Below are 19296 nucleotides of genomic sequence, written 5' to 3' on the forward strand. Positions count from 1 at the left end.
GACCTGTGCTCAAAGATCCCAGAAACGCACGAAACCTATGTAAATAAGAAGAAGCAACCCGTGCGGCACTTGAACGTACGAAGACAAAATAGCAATCGGGCATCAACAGGTTTCAGGCTTGGAGAACCTTCCATCACCGCTCACCAACCATGCTTCATCGCCCTGTCATGCCTTTAATGGACATTATGATAGCTGGAAAGAGCAGTGCTTCTCAGGTTATAAATACAAGGTTTGCATACAGCCATGATAACAGACCTATTGTTGGGATTTTGTTGTTATATATAAGATGTGCATATGTGTAGCTGGTTTGTGGTTATGTAACATTAAAGGGCTAAAGACCAATCTGTATTTTGTACAATCGTTCTGAATATTCAGAAATACGAATATACACCTATTTACCAAACAATCGTTCTCAATATTCAGAAATACGAATATACACCTATTTACCAAAACTTACACACATTCAAGGCCGGGCCCCAATTATATAGGCAAAAATAATATTCCCTAAATAATAAGTTTGACACAGCTTATCCAATAAAAGGCAATGTGCAAAATAATTCCTCAGTTTTTTGGCAGGTGTTACTTTGCTCAATTCCCATATCTGAACTGCGAGGACAATTCAAGGATAACATCAAGAAAGCTGAATAAAACAACTAGATGATAAATAGATTCCAATAAAGGCTTATACAAGTAGATATTACAACATGAGCAAAGACGCATCATGTTATTTTTAAAAAGGAGCTCCAATGTAAGACACCTTCATGACAGGTTTTACAGTACTCAAAATTGTCTTCAAAGATGTCGCAATATAATGCTGAAAGGAAAAAACAAAATGTGCCAGATGATATTTGCTTTACCAAAGCGCAAAAATGCTTGAACAGACAACAGTAACACAACATATAGGCTGCTGTAACGAACAGCTTGTCGCTTTTCAAAATTTCTAGGTCGTCTTCACTAAGATAAGCGGTTATTACAGAACTATACTATTCCATCTGCCTCTCTGGTCCCATTAGTACAGATATCTACAAAAGAACTGAGATTATACAAATACAATTTTGGTCTTTGCAAGGAAAAATGTGACCCATGCCTTGCCTTTCTTTGCTTGCGCTTTTACATGATCACTTTATGCCAGAGTCTTCCTTGTACACTTCCTCCATTAAAAATTCTTCATTGGAAGTGGCTTCCTCCAGTTGTAAATATCTACTTCATGCTCGTGTCTTCCTTCTGTGCTTCCTCCATTGAAAATTCTTCATCAAAAGAGGCTTCCTCTAGTTGTAAAAAACCATCTGTATTTTGTGGTCCATTAATGTTATTTCTTACATGGAAATTCAAATTTGCATCACTATGGATTGAAGATCTCTGATTAATTCCTGCCAGCAGATTTGATGAGACTACCGGATCGCACGAACCACCATAGAGCCCACGACTTCCAGTGACTAGTGTAGTTAGTTTAGATTTCCCATCCTGACATACATCCTGAGAAATAGCAACAAAAGCTAGAAATCTTCAGCATTTACATTCCTAGCAAATGATGCCTAAGAAATGGTTTTCAAGCAACATGGGTCAAAATATATTTAAAAAAAAAAAACAAATGAAGAGAATATGACTTACATATAAACAGGACAAGTTCGAACTCGACAAAACAGTGGGTACAATTCCCAATAATGACCCACTCTGCTGAGATGGTACACTGAAGCATATGTTGTTCTGATTACCTAATGTGCCAGATATTACCCCAGAGCAATGATTATAAAGAGATTCTTGTTCTCCCAGATTACGTAGAGCTTCCAAATGGGCATACAAGCTTTCTGTTTCATTCTGATGCTTGCTCAAAGCAGGAAAGCTTGACTTGAAAGATGTCTGGCAGCTTTCACCTTCAGATCCTCTCCAAGGTGATGAAAATCTTAAGCTGGTTAAAAGTTGCATAGCATGGGAATCTTCTTTCTCATCTGCAGGGCCTGATTCAGGAATCAATGTGCTCAGCAAGCCAGGAAGAATTGGAGATATCGCAGATGAGATTGATGGCCCTGCACTTACAAGATAACCCTGACCAGAGGAGTGAAAATCTATCACTGGAATGTGCACAATGGGGTCGGAGAAAAAGGGAGTGAAACTCGATATCTGCTGTGGAGTGGGCACAGTTACAAATGATGAAACAGGTAATGGGACTCTGACCACTGGGTCACTCAAGAAAGATGGTAAATTTGAAGTCTGCAGTGGAGTTGGAATATTGACCAATGATGGAACCGGCAGTGGGATTGGAGAGAAACTGACATTATGCAGATCTAGTGGCAGGGGAGGAATAAATGCAGAAGAGGATCCAACAGATAAGTACGAAGTTGGAGGGGGTAAGCTAACAGCTTCAGTTGACAATGATGGCAAAAATGGGGGAGTTATCGTATATTGTAAAGAGGATGCCCGCAGAGGACATGGGCAATAGTATGGTGAAAATATGGAACTGCCTGAAATTGGCACATGAGATGAAGCTGGCAGGTGAAATGCAAATGGATTGAAAGAAGCTTCTCCAATGGGAAGAGATTGTTGAGAAGGTAATCCATTTACAGAGCTAACAGGCAAATGAAGATACCGCTGTGGCAGAGGAGTGATATGCTCCCTACCATGCCCATTTCCAGAGATATCATTTGTTTTCTGATTTGAATTTGTACTAGTAACAGATATTGAGACCTGTGTGCTCCATGAATCAGTTGCATTATTATTGGAATCCTGAGAGTTGTTTGACGTTTGCACTGTCGAAAGGCTTGGACAGCCAATGACAGAAATGCTGCTGTGGACATCCATGCGTCTCTTAAGTTTCTCTCTTGATGAGGCCACAGTTCGTATACAAGAAACATTTCTTATCACTCCATCTTTAAAAGCACCAGTTCTAGGACTAAGGCTGCCTTGATTGCCAACATGTGAACGCCCATGCATCATTGGTTGACTTAAACCAAGTCTGAAGCGTTGTGAAGGTCTTACAAATGGAGCTGATACGTTGCTCAAGTTAGTTGAACCAGAGACTGCTTCAGTAGAGTTCACCCTGCTAACATTGCGTGAAGATGAAACTGAATCCTGATGGGTGGAAGAACTTACTGATCCAAGAAAAGAAGTTCTTAGATAAGTTGCAAATGAATCAAGGCGTGACTCACGGATTCCAGTAAGCTGTGAAAGAGAAGGCCTCCGTCCAAGGATATCTTTTATCTGTACAAAAGAGCCAGACATTAGCATTAATAGACAAAGTTCACACGTGGCAGTTTATTTCAACTACTAATACTGTTTCATTATATTCGCATACCACAGTTAGCAGTCTACCTTTGAGAGCAACTCATCTCCAACCAACTTAGACTTCTCCGACTGCCAGAAATATGAGAGCTTGCCACCAGGTAACCTTAACAAAAAAGATCTTCCAGAAGTATCTGATGAAATCCCTTCAATAACAACACTAAAGTTCTCATTACCAGGACTCAAAACAGCCAACCTCTCCACAACACCATCATCTCCAACAAATGAAAGGCGTAGATCAGAAGAAGGTAGCAAAGTCAGGCTCAAATAACCTCTGCAGCAGAGTAAAACAGGAAGGAAATCCTCAGTACATGCTATTGAAGATATCAGTTATTGTACATCACAATCCAAATGATCAAAAACAAAAGTTCTATGCATTGAGCCTCTTACAAACTATGACCTGGACTGACAGCCTAATAAATATCATCCACTCTCTAACCATCAGGATTTTCATACAAGGCTATATTTCCTGAATATACAAGTGATTGTTCCAGGTTGTTTCTTCTTAACATATTTTTCAGCTGCATGACAGGCAGTACATATACCAGTAAGCAGAATAAATTGGGATGTGAATAGCTCAATGCGGCAGAATCAGCATGGAAAATGTGGAGTTGGTATCTCTGAACCAAAGATTCAGTTGGCATTAAGTGTTCCCAACCTCTATGGTGATCTTAGATTGCACACAGAAAAACAGACTAAAAAGTACAAGCAAGTGCACATATGAAAGGGCAATGAAATTTTGGCTGCAAATTTATTTTAGTTAGTTAACATACATTTTTTTCTTTTTAAATGAAAGAAGTCCTAGAACATAAGTAAAATCATATCCTATAAATAGTTATAATACCATGATTAATGAAATTGTGGTATTTTTCGAACAATATTCAAGTCACAGACTTACAGTATCACATAATGCCAACATATCATATATCCAATTTGCCTTGGAATGAACTCTAACAAGATGCAGCATTTCATGATTGTCAATATGTGATACCATAAAAGTCTATCTACCACTACTTAGTCAAGAACTTCATATTTCTAGGGCAAGTTCTGTATGGATTTAATTGTCTTAGATATATGGACAAATTAATTCCAATTAATAGACACAGTGTGTACATGCAAATAAGCATATCTACTCCTATCCCTATAGAATTTCAATAAAGAACAATCTACCAAGAACAATCTCTGTACCTTAAATAGCATCTCCCAGATCATTCACCTCTGTACAATTTTCTGGCAGCCAAACTTCAAAGCTGAAGCTGACATTATCAACCAGGGCCCCATAATATACATAACATGGAAAGCGAGGAACAATCATTCCAGAGAGGCTCTAATCAAAGTAGCATGTTAAGCCCTTAATAGATATTCATTCAAAGCTGATCTATACTTCCCCACTTCTCTCAAGCCTGAGCCGGAAGCAAGCCACTCATAGATGCTGTCAGAGAGGGAGGATCAAGGATGGAATGAATGCTATGAAGCTATATAGAGATGTGTTTCACTGTCTTCGTTCCTTGCCATTTAGCAGATTGGCACCAGCCAACAGACCAGATGGACTATCACTGTGGGAAGGCTAGAAAATAAAGAAAAAATAAAAATAAAAATGAGTGCCTAAAATAAGACCTTTGAAAGCTTCTCTTTATTTTAACAGGCAATTTATAAACATAGCAACCATTTTACACACATCTACATGACTTCAAGTGATATAGTTGTAACCGTCTCTCTAGACCAGTCACTAATGCAAATGGAAAGTCATTACAACCTTGATTATAATGCCAATTGGAACAGCTTCAATACAACATTGACATTTGTAGACCCTGATAATAACAAAAATTGTGAGCAATAAAGAAGTTTCCACAAGAGTAGATAAGAAAGAATTTGAATTTAATATTCACCTAGCTAACCAGATTAACCTAACAGCTAATCATACAATATTAGCTCAAGAGTAGATAAGAAAGAATTTGAATTTAATATTCCCCTAGCTAACCAGATTAACCTAACAGCTAATCATACAATATTACATAAAATTTAACAGACTCAACACGTGAGATAAACCAGTGTTGCGCATCCCGATTTTATCTCGAAATCACGATTTTTTGGCCTAGCTGATGCTTACCGATTTTTAAAAATATTTTTATGGTATCTTAATTTTGCTGATGTTTGCCAATTTTTTACCGATATTTTCCCAATTTTTACGATTTTTTGGTTCTGGACCCTTGCACATTTTATCCCGAAGCCGATGTTCACAACATTGAGATAAACACAATATGCAAAGTTTAGATAACAACTAAAACAAATCAGACCACCTTAACAATAAAATTGCAAGCATAACAGGCGCAAAACAATGCTTCATGAATTTGTTCCAGTTAAGCATTATCAAACTGCACATAAATCAAAACAACTCCGACAAGAATCAAGAAGCAAATCAGCAGGGACAACTCCCTATAAAACTTCACTTTCGCGACAACTGTAATTCAACTACAGATAAGACACGGTAAAAAATCATGAACTCTTTTTGCAAAACAACTGTCTGACAATTTCAGAAGCTTCTATACTCTCATGCCTCTCACTTTACTGTTAGTGATGCAGATCTGAATCTAGCACTTAATCAAATATGCTAGGTAAATAATTCAAAACTCAGGACAACTCCTAATCCACATTGCAATCTTTCAAAATGCTTCCAATGATACATGGCTCAGGCAGTGTACTTGGGATTGGCTGACTATAACAAAACCAACTCCAGTTGGTTTTAGAGTCAGCGGCAGACTCAGTCTAAGTCAGCTTAGTCTGTTAACATATAAGCCTGCCAGCAGGACAGATAAGAAAATGAAACAAAGAAAAACAATCAAAAAGAAATGGTCTATGTTGCACCAGGGTACATCACTGCCTGAAAAATGGATGTACTTGCCAATCTTGCATTTGACCAGACACCTCAGATATGTTCTAATTTGCTCGAGGAGGTCACTGGGAACTCGAGAACGTTTAGCCCACACCCAAACCATTCTGGTCCAGAAATCAGGAACATTTAAGGGACAGTCCTCAAGTCCCTCAAAAATTCAGGGTTGCCTCACACTGTGTTGGCTTATGGTGATTCAAAAAGAAAACTAAAATAAAAATAAGGGCCATGTGGGACACAATTGGTAAATCCATAAACACTAAGAACCCTACTCTAATGCTCAGTTCTCTCATTCCACTTCTTGTTCCACATTCACTCTCACAGAGCTAACAGATTTCCCCTTCATGCTGCCTGCAATTTCTGTTTAGATCCACTTCTCACATTACCTCACTCACTCTTATCTTACATGGAATCAGCCTTACCTTTGCAAAGACTCGAGATGAAGCTGCCTCAACAGTTCAAACCTCAATTGCGGCAGTCTCTCTGACTCTACCTGTGAATGTTGCCCGGAAATCGGAGAGATTCCCAATGCAAAAAATAGATTGAAGGGGGGATCTTGTAGCATTGAAGACTGAAGTGCATTCACCAGAATTCCAGGTTCTCATTGTTTATTATGGTTACCACAGTTTTTGCTGGTTATATCTGTGGTTTTCAAATCCGTTTATGTTTGAACAACAGCAGCAAAGCCTACTGTTATTTTCTTTTTGTGCATTTCTTCCAAAATCTCAACAGAAATCCAAACAGAGGGCATTCTCTTCCCTCTCCTAAAGACTAACTACAACATTGACAGAAACAATTGAATACTCAAATTCCATCCACTAGAAGAAATCCTTGAAACAATTTGTCAAAAAGATCACCCAAAAGAATCAGAAATGCGGAAATGATTTAGAGAAATGGCTATACAACCTCTGTTGTCATACATTTACAGGCAGCTACACTGGATTTTACCATTATCGTTAAATTATACAAGCACTATGTATTGTATTTTGAATTTTCATTTAGGCTATCATTCATGTTTTTCCCGGCTCCTCATTTTGAGTATATAATCAGTTTGCACATTTTCATTAAATGCATTAGCCTTTACCCCTTGCTTTATAAATGATTATAAATTTGCATGTGATTGGTTTATGAAGTTTTCGGTTTCAACTTTCAAGTTTCTGTTTATATGAAATTCTAAGATCTTTGACTTTAAAGTTCAAAAGTAAGGATAATGCTCAAGTTTATGAATTTATTCATAGTTTAAACCTTGGAACAATTCATGCATAGAGTTTATGAATTTATTCATTATTTAAAGTTTGAAATGATTCACATATACGTCATTGTAATTCTTTGTTATTTTTTAATTTCCAAATTACCACCATTTTGCTTTACAGGGTTTTGTTATGCATTATCAGGTTCTGTAAAGTCTAAACATCACCTTATGGATACATGAGAAAGAAAGTAATCCGTGCAAACCAACAAAAGAGAAAGGATGTCATATTCTCTCTTTCCTACCTCCTCCTTTGTCTTCCTACTTATGGTCCATAACACTTTGATCCTGGTCAACATATCTTTGGATCCTTTTAGCACTTAATTTATCAAGTTTGAACATTTGTCATTTACCATGGACAGACAAAATGTTCAAGGCCAAGGTGTCAGATTCATGGTTTATGTGAAGGGGCTTGAATCTTGGTGTCCAATTTGTGAACACATTGGACACACTGTACCCATGTGTCAGACACACCACATCACATGTCTATTGTAACGGATGTACACATGACACAGTGTGTCTAAGACTCTAACATGTAGGTACAGCATGCCCCAGCACGTCTGACACCTGCAGAACCAAAAAGCCATTCCCATAAATTAAAAACCCTAAACCTCAAACTGCCACCTCTCTTTTGTCATGGTTTCATTGCTGTTTGCTCAACTCTCAAGGAGTATGAGGGTACCGAGAAAACCATATTTAACGAGATTTCTGTGAGATTGCTGCATCTACAGTTTACATTTTTTCCCCGGAGAGGAGCATCCTCCAACAGCAAAACTCCTTTTTCCTTTTATTTATCCCAATGAAACAATGGCACAATCATCAAGGACTAGCACTTAAGGTCAAAAAGAAAAGCAAAGAATGTCTGTGTTGGTGTTGTTTCTCCACCATGTCCACCACTGTTCGTGTTCACAATATTGGAAGTAGAGCTGCCATTTCTGCACAAAACAGATCAGTCAAGAAAGAAATACCCCTTGTGAAAATATGTAACTAGAGCACCAGAGCCTAGGAGAAAGGCTGGGGAAGAAACCTTCTTTTGGACATGTAATTTCTGTAAAGTTGATATCCAGAGCAACTCTTGGCAAGACAAGGGGCATTCATTGGGCCTTACCAGTAGAAGTATTGTAGCATGTGAAGTGTCCCTAAGTGAATGAATATGTACAAAAACAATGATAATTTAGAATTGAGGGAGGTTGAGCACCAACTAGGGTATGCAGATATTCAGATGATCCTCTTCCAGTCTTGAGGAACACATCTGACAGAAGTGGGAAAAGGAAAAGATGGCAGATAAACTCTTAGTGCCTGTTATATCAAAAGGTGACATGAAAGAGTGTACCAGTCTTCTTGTATTCAGTATCCTTGTCATCTATCAATCTTGGTCTTATCTATGAATCATGATCTACCATCTGTGTAGTACATTTTTATTTTCATAACATCAAATAACCCATTGAGAAAATGGCAGTTTTTGGTTCTACTTCTAGTTCTAAACTTCTATAAGTTCTCTAATTCCTTGTGTTTTTTATGCAGTGATTTACCAGTCGTATGATTGTATCAATGTTTTCTAAATGTTCCAAAAGTTGCATCTTTAGGTCTATTTCTGTATATTTATATAGACATGTCCTAACGTGTTGCATTTCAGGAGTCTACAGACTATGTCAAACACCCATGCCCACATATCCATGTGCCCACATCTCCCAAAGCCAAATCCCTTGGAATCAATGTCAAGCTGAAGCAAATATAAATTTTGAGATTCATGATGCTAATCAGTGATAGATCAGGGGACTTAAAAGCATGGATATGCAAATTTGTGGGCCACAATTTTACAGGTCACTGTCAATGACCATATCCTTATCTATTGAACATCCCTGGATCCCACATTAAGACATGGAACTGTACAAGAGAACAGTTAGATGAAATCACACATGCATATGAAGCCCATAACTTTCGAATCTCACAACTAATTTTTGAATTTAGAGTTTGAACTATGTTGTATGACTTGTAAGATGAACTATCAAATTATCATGTTGTAATTCTGCAACTTGTAAGACTTTAAGTTTTGGACCTTGTGCATGTTGGTTTAAATTGTACTTGCCATATTGATATTATGATATTTAAAATTCATATTTTGACTACGTAATTGTTATTTCAGTATATATGCAGTACACTTGTTCTATTTCAATACTTCATCATTCATGTTTTTGATAAATTCTAATTTTTTTTATATAATATATATCGCCTAAAAGATTTAGAAGTTTTCTCTAGCTGTTCCAAGCACATTCTTCCATCCCCACAGTTCCTGAAACCCAATGCAGCATAGGGAAAGACTTAACCTACCTAAACCCTAAACCTACCTTTATACAGCAAAGCCCCCTCACCTTTCATACCTCGTTTCACTTCTCAAAACTTTTGTCAGAACCACTTTAGATGGATGGACCAGTGTTGCAGGACCTGTCACCCCCCCCAAAGGATCTGGAAGCAAAATCACGTCTTGTACGGATCTGCCACCAATCCTTCGGTAGAACCGGGAATTTGAAAATCGGATTCGCGATTCCGCCTTTTTTGGCGATTCCTAGAAAATTGGATCTGTAGGGGCCCAATCCGTGGATCCGGAAAGGATTGGGTGTAGATTTGTGGATGTTCGAGTGTGTATCCACTGCAGATAGCGAGCGGATCCGAGAGAAGGTGGACAGTTCACACAGTTCCGTGGGGCTTTTTCTTCTTTTTTTTCGAAATTTCGAACTATTATGTGAGGAACTACACTTTCCAAATACTCCCAAAGTGCCCCTTGATGCTCCCTAGATGCTCCCCATTGTTAATGTTTAGTAAAAGTGACATTCTCCTTTATCTTTCATTTCCATCCTTTTACTTAAAATTTTAACATTAAATGACTTAGAATGTAGTGGTTCCAACCTCATCAAACTTCATATGAAGAAAATAGAATTTCATATCCCATTCAAAATTCGGTAGACTTAACACTTTTCAAAATCAATGGGATTGTGGCGTTTCATTGGATTATATCATGTATGAGAGCATGTGATTGGCATTTAATCAAGAGCACCAAGCCCTATATGTACCCCAGTGTTGGTGTTGGTGAACTCCTTTGTCCTTAGCAATTATATACCCTTCACTCAAGTCAAAATAATTGATCAGGCATGTTAAGCTTTCTTTACCATATTATAAAGCTTGGATTAAGTTGTTTGATCAAAATTAGGCAATGTTGTCTAATATCCCTATAGAGTTGAAGTGGAGGCAAAGGCTAGACAAGAGAAGAGAAATCTAGATTCTAGATGGTTGATGTTGGAATAATTACTCGTTGATGTACAATGGATGCCATATATATCTTCATTTATGTAAAAATATGCATGTTTTCATGTCTTCTACAACTAATTTGGTATTTTGGATGTATTTTTAATATAAATGCAAAAATTAAAAATATAAAATATATATATATATAGTAGACGCTTCCACATCCCCGCTTCCAAAAAACATCCCCGCTTCGTGCAAAGTTGAGATGGACGGCCTTAGAGTTCGCTTAAACCACTATTCATTGATTGTTCAAATGTAGGACCTTCAATGGCAACCCTCACCTCAAAATGGGAGTTTAGTGGAAGTAAAGGTGATCGAAAGGCATGTCTTGTGGATTCAATCTATGGTGATGATTCTAATAAATCATGAGTTATAACTCATGATTGAGTATTTACTCTACTCTCAACGCTATCTAGAGCCTCTCTAACAAACCCATAATAAACCCCAGTCCTAATTAAGGTCAAAAGGAAGCAGTTACTATGCTGACCCAATCTCCAAGGTCCAGGAATGGAAATGGGGTCCAAATTTTTTGACCTTTTCCAACTTCTTTAAAACTTAAAATGGATAACGCCATTTCATCCATCTCGTCAAGACCTTTCCAACAATATAAAATTTGCCCCGATCCAGCATTCAAATCAAAATATACAACCACTTAGAGCTAGCCTATCAAATACTACCATATCATTTAATCTACCACGTGGCACCCACATGGCTACCTCAATCGTCCACCATGTCACCATTCGGATCAAAATATACAACCACTTAAAGCTAGCCTATCAAATACTGCCATATCATTTAATCTACCACGGGCACCCACATGGCTACCTCAATCATCCACCATGTCACCAGCCATGTGGTAAATCCACACAGCTACCAACCTACTCATACTGGTCAGTGGTCATGTAAGACCCACTATATCATGAGTGTGACCCAACTAACAAGACATACATGCTATATGAAAAGCATTATGGGTGTGGGCCCCTCGAAGCCGATGTCATAAACACTAGCCCATTGTGCCAAATCATCATAGGTGATAGGTCCCAACCCTTCATCCAATTCTTTCGAGGTCCTGGGTGACACCATCCATCGTCACTCCGCTTATGTGGACAAGGTCCCACATGACCTTTGAACTGAGGTTACGTGGGAGCAAGAGCGGGATTTTCAAAATCTCCCAGTTTGGGAGCGATTCCAAGAGCGTTTTTTACATAATATATATATATATATATATATATTTTATATTTTGAGGCATATATGTCTAACAAAAGCATGTAAAATGATGAATTAGATATAAAAAACATAGATTGAACCATATAACAACAATTATCTAGAAGTTATGATCTTCATCAACCACGTCCACAAGTTAGTAACATACAACATATTGAGTCTCATGATTCATCAATCTTAAAGTTTCAAGCTTTCAAAATTCAATATATAACATTTATCATCATTGATCACCAAAGTTGTACTTGTAAGCTAAGTGTAACCATTACAACAAATAATATCTAACATGAAATGAAATGTTATAGAATGAAATGAAACGACTTTCATGAAGCATCATATTCATAATTCATTACTAATGAGTTATAATTGCCAACTTCAAACTTAAATTGTCATACAAAAAATATCATAATAAATATGAAAGAGTCAATAGTTATAAAAACTACTAGAAACTAGAAAAGACAAGTAAATCTATTATCTATTGCTAATGCTTGGGCCTCTTGCCACCACAAGAAATGTCTAAGTTTTTAGTCTTGTTGTAAAATCAGGTTTTTTGTCATTAATACCACCCTCTAAGCATTAATATCCAGAAGTATATTTTTCATTACCTTTGGATCTGTATAGGGATCTTTGCCATTAATATCACCCTCTAAGCATTAACATAAGATAGAAAATGTGTCAAGTCGTTATTTTGTTTAAATGATGCTTACATTTTTAGGGGGGGTCATGATAGAGGAGTTCGACAACCAATGTCACTAACATCAAGGTACATAGAGGGATTGGTGCTCTTGATTAAATATGAGTTCCATACCCTAATACATGACAAACTCCAACCGAAACATTGCAATTCCCCCAATCATGAAAACCTGAAAAACTAATAAGTCCGTTGAATTTTAAATGAAATCTAAAATTCTACTTTCTCCATATGAAATTCAATGAGGTCGGAACCACTCTCAAACATCTCAATTCATTTCATGGTAATTTTAAAAATTTAAATAAAAGGATGAAATGAAGATCAAGGAGAATGTCACTTTTACTTCAAGAATTTAACATTACCATGAATTGCATATCAATACTAGGGCCATAGGCTTGATCATTAGGCTGCACCACTCAAAACTCATTTATTTCTTTGAAAAAAAATTACATTTGGAATATTACTGCAAAAAAAAATTGCATAAAAGACTAAACGCTCCCAAAAAGGTAAGGAGCGCTATTTTTAGGGAGCACACTCCCAAGACGCTACGATGTCGCTCCAGCTTGGAGCGCGAATTGGGAGCGAGCATGGGGGGTGGGCTCCCTCGCAACCCTGCTTTGAACACCAAACCATTCATGGTGTTCCCCACTGAGATAGTTTTGGAGGGTTTTCTCCACGTTATGCACAAGGTGTTGGCCCCACTACCACCTCATCCCAGGAACTTGATCTCAGGAGTTTCCCTTATTGCTCCCTCGAATCTTTTGGGGACTACAGTTTTGGGACACGTGTGCTATTGTGAACTCTCCAATCTCGACAGTCCTGATTTAATAATGAACCCCCCTCCTCCCTATGACGTCACTGGGGAGGTCGGCATTCATGTTTCTATTCTTGATTTCGTCACTTGAATCCAACGGCCCTATCTCGTCTCTATTCAATAGATGATATTCAAGGGCCTATCCTCGTTTGATACAATAGGGTCCACTTTTGGGTCCCCCAATGTCTGCTCACCAATGAATCTCCACTGTCGAACAACGCAAGTTAAAAGCACTTTGTCCCGGGTGGAACGCACCATTTAACCCAACCCCACAAAGGTTAAGCCCCATTTTCCCGAGTGCTCTACCTCTTAGCCATGTATTATCGTGGCAAACAATGGCTTCAATCTGATGGTTTTTAAGGGACCCTTCCTGGCTTGTTCTATATATATATATATATATATATATATGACCAACGTTATCCCTCCTAAGCTTATGGACAAAAACCTATGGTGGTTCTAATCCTATAATGTCCTGACATACATATATTTTTACAAGGCCCTCGCGGCCTACAACCTGCATAATATATATATATATGTGTGTGTGTGTGTGTGTGTGTGTGACCAATGGTATCCCTCTTCAGCTTATGCACAGAAACTTGTCCAATAGCCAAGACATTTATAAAGCAGATATACCAACAAGTTAATAGAAATGATTTACCCATCTGCACATTGTTCAACCTCTTTATATTCATGCAAACTTAGATTATTCAAGATCAACACATCCACAAGGAATGAACCTCTTCACATGAAAATGAAGCATTCCACAAAGCCTACACGTACACTAGTGGCATTCTTGCTCATACGAGAAACAACGCCCCTATCATTAACATTACATTCGCTCAACACCATAAGCAGAGACATGAGAAGCACAGACACAACATATGATTATGCATACTTATCTTATAAGAGATCTAGCAACTAAGAGTGGGACTCTCACTCTCCACCCAACCATAAACGAGCTACAACCACTGTTACTTGTATCTGTCACCTCGAGCCAAATTCTAGTGCTTGAGGTGGAGTGCTCCTTAAGAGGAAATTCAACCAACACAACAACTGAAACAAGATGCCACAAGGCCACACTGCCTTCAACCACTAGCTACACACGTTTCTCACCCAGTCCCTTAAGACACAATTAACATCCATGCCAATATACCACAGTGCAGAGAGTTTTTAGTTGGCATTCAAGAGAAGAGGATACACATCAAGGAAGATTATTCAGCAGATAAGTTATTGTATGAGCATCGATGTCATGTTTACTAGGTAATTCATTAGCAAGAGTGTGCGCTAATTTTATCAACTCCCAAAACCTAGGGTTTCTCTCCTAGCCAGTGGTTCATCAATCACAAGCTTCTAGTGGTTCTTCACCCTTCGGGCAAGCCACTGCTCTCCACAATGTTTTTCACCAGGCAAGCCTCATCGAAGGTTCCTCAATTGGTTCACTTTCTCCAAAGCTTGATCACCGTGTCTTGATCGTTGCTCATGTAACTCTCTTACTCTGCATATGTGTGAGAGTGAATCCTCTCTTAATACCTCCAACCCTTGGAGGAATTTCTCCAATGCTCACCATTGTTTCTTTCCACTGTGCATGCCGGAGAGAGTTCAAGTGTGTTTTCTTCCCTGCTTAGCATATGCCCTCCTATCTTCTCTACCCTCTTCAACTTGTTTCGTTCCTTCCCCAACAAATCAACCATCTTCCTTTTTCCTAGGCCCATGCAGGTCAAACGCCTTGGACAACACAGCCCATGTTGTCTTCAATATTTTTGTCCCTTTGTTTCTTATGGTTGAAGTTTAAAGAACACTTGGGCCTATCCTCTTCTTTTCAGTTGAATTTATTGCAGAGTCTGCCCATTTAAAACCACTCAAGCCAACCAGGACTGTTATTTAAAACAACCCCTTCCTCAAGCAATCTCCCTCCTCAAGCACTAGAATCTGTGTCCCTTTCTCTCAACCCTTCTATTAATTACAATTTATTTGTGATAAGGAATATTAGCAAGGAGATGTCACAGCCTCAATGTTTAATATTATCCAGATTATCAATTACTTTCTCAGGACATTAATTTTATCCATCTTAATGTGAAATATAATTTTTACCTATTTGAAAACTGGCATGCAATATGGCTTAACATACTTGCATGTTTGGTCTCTACTTTGCAAGTCTTCCCTCAGGTTTGCTGCACTGTAAACCTACAGAAACTTCTAAGATTTTACTCCTCTGGAAATACACCAGCCTTCCATAGCTAGATGAAATTCTACATTAACAAACTCTTTATAATGCCACTTTTTTCCTACACTACAAGATAGTTACACCATTACTAATTACCTGATGAGAAGAACCTGGACATTTAATTTATGCAGTTTAAGTTCTACTAATCAAACATTACATCCAACTTTTAGCTTCCACCTACAAGCATTGCTAAGCTATAGATTTCTTGAAATGCCAACCAGAATAGATACTTTTGTGGGTATAGCTCACTTTTGGCTAAACATCCCTTGATATGGAAAAAAAGGATCCTGGTTAGCAACAGTTTAATGAAAATGTATACATATTACTAAAGTGGTGATCTGAAGAAGAAGACTGCACCATTTCAGAAAATAGAAATGACACCAGAATCATGTGAATATAGAAGGCATTTTCTTACGCACAATGTTCTTCAAATAGTCTGGGTCAAAAACACAACAGCCGAATCCAGGCAGGAAGCAGAAACGGCCAATCTGCAGTCACACCAGCTGGGAGACCAATTTGCCACCGAGAGAATTCCAGTGGAGCACTTGAGTACTTTTAGTGGGCATAATCAACACATTAAAAACCATATCTGCCTCTTTCAAGGTGTTCTGTCACTTTCTAAAAATATACTTAATACAAGAATCTGATCAACCTAAGACTTTTCCCAAAGAATTTCATGTAAAATAAAAGGGAAAAAAGGTTAAGAAAAAAAAAGGTACCAACACATTTCTATAATCCTCGAATATTTACTACTTTCGAATAGAAGTAAAACTGAACTGAACAAAAGAAACATACCTCGTCGAAGTTGGGCACAATAGGCTGCCTTGTTTAATTACTTTTCCCACACGGATTGAAACAAGTGGAACGCACAGGCAACGAGCAAGCATCCCAAGCTCTCGTGCCTTGAAATGCTGCAACATCATGTTAAAGTACATTAAACTACATACAATTTGAGTATTTTTTTAGAACTAATAAAATTCTAATAGGACTTCTTCTGAACCTAATCGTAACTGAATAGGGGGGAAATGGCTCTTGCCTGACTAAGCTGAGCTAGAAGACGATCATCAGCACCGGAGCAGGAAACATTAAGTTGTAACATTGGCCTCAGCCTCTCATCTGCACGGCATGCCCCCATTACTTGTAAATCTAAAGCTTGAAGCCACTGCAACATTCCATTTTCCCTTTCAGTTTGTTGAAGCAACAAATCCCCATCTCCTGTGCCCTGCAACACTTCAGTGAGCCTTCGTGCAATACTAATATGATGCCCTCTATCATTACTAGGCTGCACCTCGGCGCCACCATTCCCACCATCATGCCCGCTGCCAAGTTCTAATCTGGGCTCCGCGGGCATTCTGCATTCTACAACAGAGGAAGTAACAGTGCAGCTACTGAATCCTCCATCTGGTAACCTTGATTCTGCATTTCCTAGAGGCGGAAAGAAGGAACGAGACGTCGTAGCGACATGAACCACTGAGGCTCCAACTGCCGATGGTTCGTGCAGCGGGGAAGCCGGGACTTGCAGAGCAACGGCCGTGGCTTTACCCAATAAGCGGCCTCCCCGCACATAATTAGCACTGCAAGCTGACGAACCAGACAAATCAATGAGAGACGTCAAATGTGTAACACTCCTGGAAGGAATGCAATCCACGACAGAGCAATTCCGTTCGTCCAAAACACTTGTGGTGCAGGAAACAGAAACATTGACAGCGTGGGGATGAATTTGCGGCAGGCCGCTGCAAGAACTTTCTGAAATCTGGCCGATCTTGAAAATTGTCTGTTCGTTTGTAATTTCCACGCTATTTCCCCTTCGGCTTGCCTCTGAACCTTGCGACTCAGAGGACGAACCCTCCGACTGCCTGGATTCTGCATCCTCTTTCTTTAAACAGGCCATTTCATTTTTCCGATTGTGCATCTTGGTGAATTTCCTCAGCTTCGAACTGTCCAAAGCGGGTTCAAGGAAATATATAGCACGATCTTTGACCAAAATAACTTACCCGGCAAGAAACCCCACAGGCTTTCAGCAGTACCCGAAACACAACAAACGAAGATACTCAAACCCGATCGTTTACACGAAACCTCGAAACTCCGATAAAAGGATTAACCACGAACTCAATGCTGCAAACACCAGTAATTCCCATTACAATCAATTTCCATAGCATAAATTAAAGCCGATTCCACCAGTTCTAAAGATACAAGCCAGAGAACCCAGATTTCAACGAAATTCTACCTTTCCCGGGAAAATTTGTAAGCCGCGTCCACAGAAAAGGGATCCGAAGCCGATCTTTACACGAAGAGTATTTCACGGCCGAAGAATTTCAAGGCAAGCTATCTTTCAGCGAATTTGTGCAAGCTGTACCTTCAAACCCTTGCGGTGGCCTAACAATTATACAAAATACGCCGATAGAGAGGTTGAAACACAGAAACAGAAAAAAATAAATGAAACCCTCGTACTAAGGCCGAGTTTTGCAGCTTCTAAGTAAATACCACTCCTGAAGCGTCTGTTTCAGCAATGTCAAAACCCTCTGCGAAGGAAAAGGTCGAGGAATTTGAGCAAAGACGGAAGAGTTTTACGTCAGTAAATTGAAAACCCTCAGAAGTCGGTGTTGCACTTGGCCATACCGATTGGCCTTTAGTAGAGAAAGAAAAGCTAGAGAAATTTTCAAAAAATATTTAATAATGTGAAGCAGGCTCAATTAAATAAATTTTGGGCGTCCGCTCAATCAGTTGGGCCACATCATCCCGCTGTCTGGGTTTCGAGTGGGTCCCCACGCTTAGGCTTAATTAAATAAATTTTGGCCTCCGCTCAATCAGTTGGGCCACATCATCCCGCTGTCTGGGTTTCGAGTGGGCCCCGCAAGCGTGGGGACCCACCACCGGCTTTTGCCCTTTCCCGCGGGAATCGTCGGTCGCTGTCGGCTTTCATGTTTGTGTCATGGAATGATGTGTTTATGGACTCGTCATCATGCATAGCCATAGCCATGTATAGATGCTTATCAATTTTAGAAATTTAGGGTTTCAACGATTATAATAATAAATTCTCAAATTTACGAGATTTTAGAAATCTAGGGTTTCAACGATCATAATAATTCTCAAATTTATGAATGTGACAGTTCAAGGGTGGCAATAGAGATTATGTCAATCAGCACTAAATGTGTGAGAGTTATTTTATTTTATTAATCACAAAATATTTCTGTACTCAATAATAAATAGTTATTTTATTAATCACAAAATATTTCCGTGCACACCAATAAACAGTTATTTTATTAATCAGCAATAAATAATATTAACTTCATCGTAATTATTTACATTAATTCATATTTTTATATAAGTTTTTTGTTTAACCATTTTTTTTACGAGGTTCGAAACCGTATTTCTTTTAATGAGGGCGGTAACCATAAGTTAAAATTTGATTTAAGTATCTTGTTTGTCTTATGTGATATTTGATATTATATAGAAATTATATTGTTGTTTTTTTTTAATATTTCATATTAGACGACTTTTTTCTAGTGTTGGTAATCATGTATAATAGTTTTTTCTAATGGGATGTTTTTGTCGGAAAACCATTCTTGGTTTTCTGGTGAGAGGGTTTTTTTAAGAAAATCATTGACATGCAAAGCGTCTACTT

At 38.5% G+C, this 19296-nt stretch overlaps 1 protein-coding gene across 1 annotated transcript; it reads right to left on the reverse strand.

Annotated features, from left to right (window-relative positions):
* Positions 1-645: 645 nt before the first annotated feature.
* LOC149148409 (uncharacterized) lies at positions 646-18326 on the reverse strand. Its single transcript, XM_089439983.1, has 6 exons — positions 17899-18326; positions 16708-17786; positions 16467-16582; positions 3310-3553; positions 1612-3198; positions 646-1476 (listed from the first exon to the last, which is right to left on the reverse strand). The coding sequence occupies exons 2-6, from the start codon at positions 17581-17583 to the stop codon at positions 1201-1203; spliced, it is 3099 nt and encodes a 1032-aa protein (XP_089296109.1). The 5' UTR covers positions 17584-17786; positions 17899-18326; the 3' UTR covers positions 646-1200.
* Positions 18327-19296: the final 970 nt, after the last annotated feature.

This window comes from Pinus tabuliformis, chromosome 9 (genome assembly GCF_031772625.1).
Source record: "Pinus tabuliformis cultivar Carrire ecotype Pingquan chromosome 9, CPIR1, whole genome shotgun sequence".
NCBI classification, from domain to species: domain Eukaryota; kingdom Viridiplantae; phylum Streptophyta; class Pinopsida; order Pinales; family Pinaceae; genus Pinus; species Pinus tabuliformis.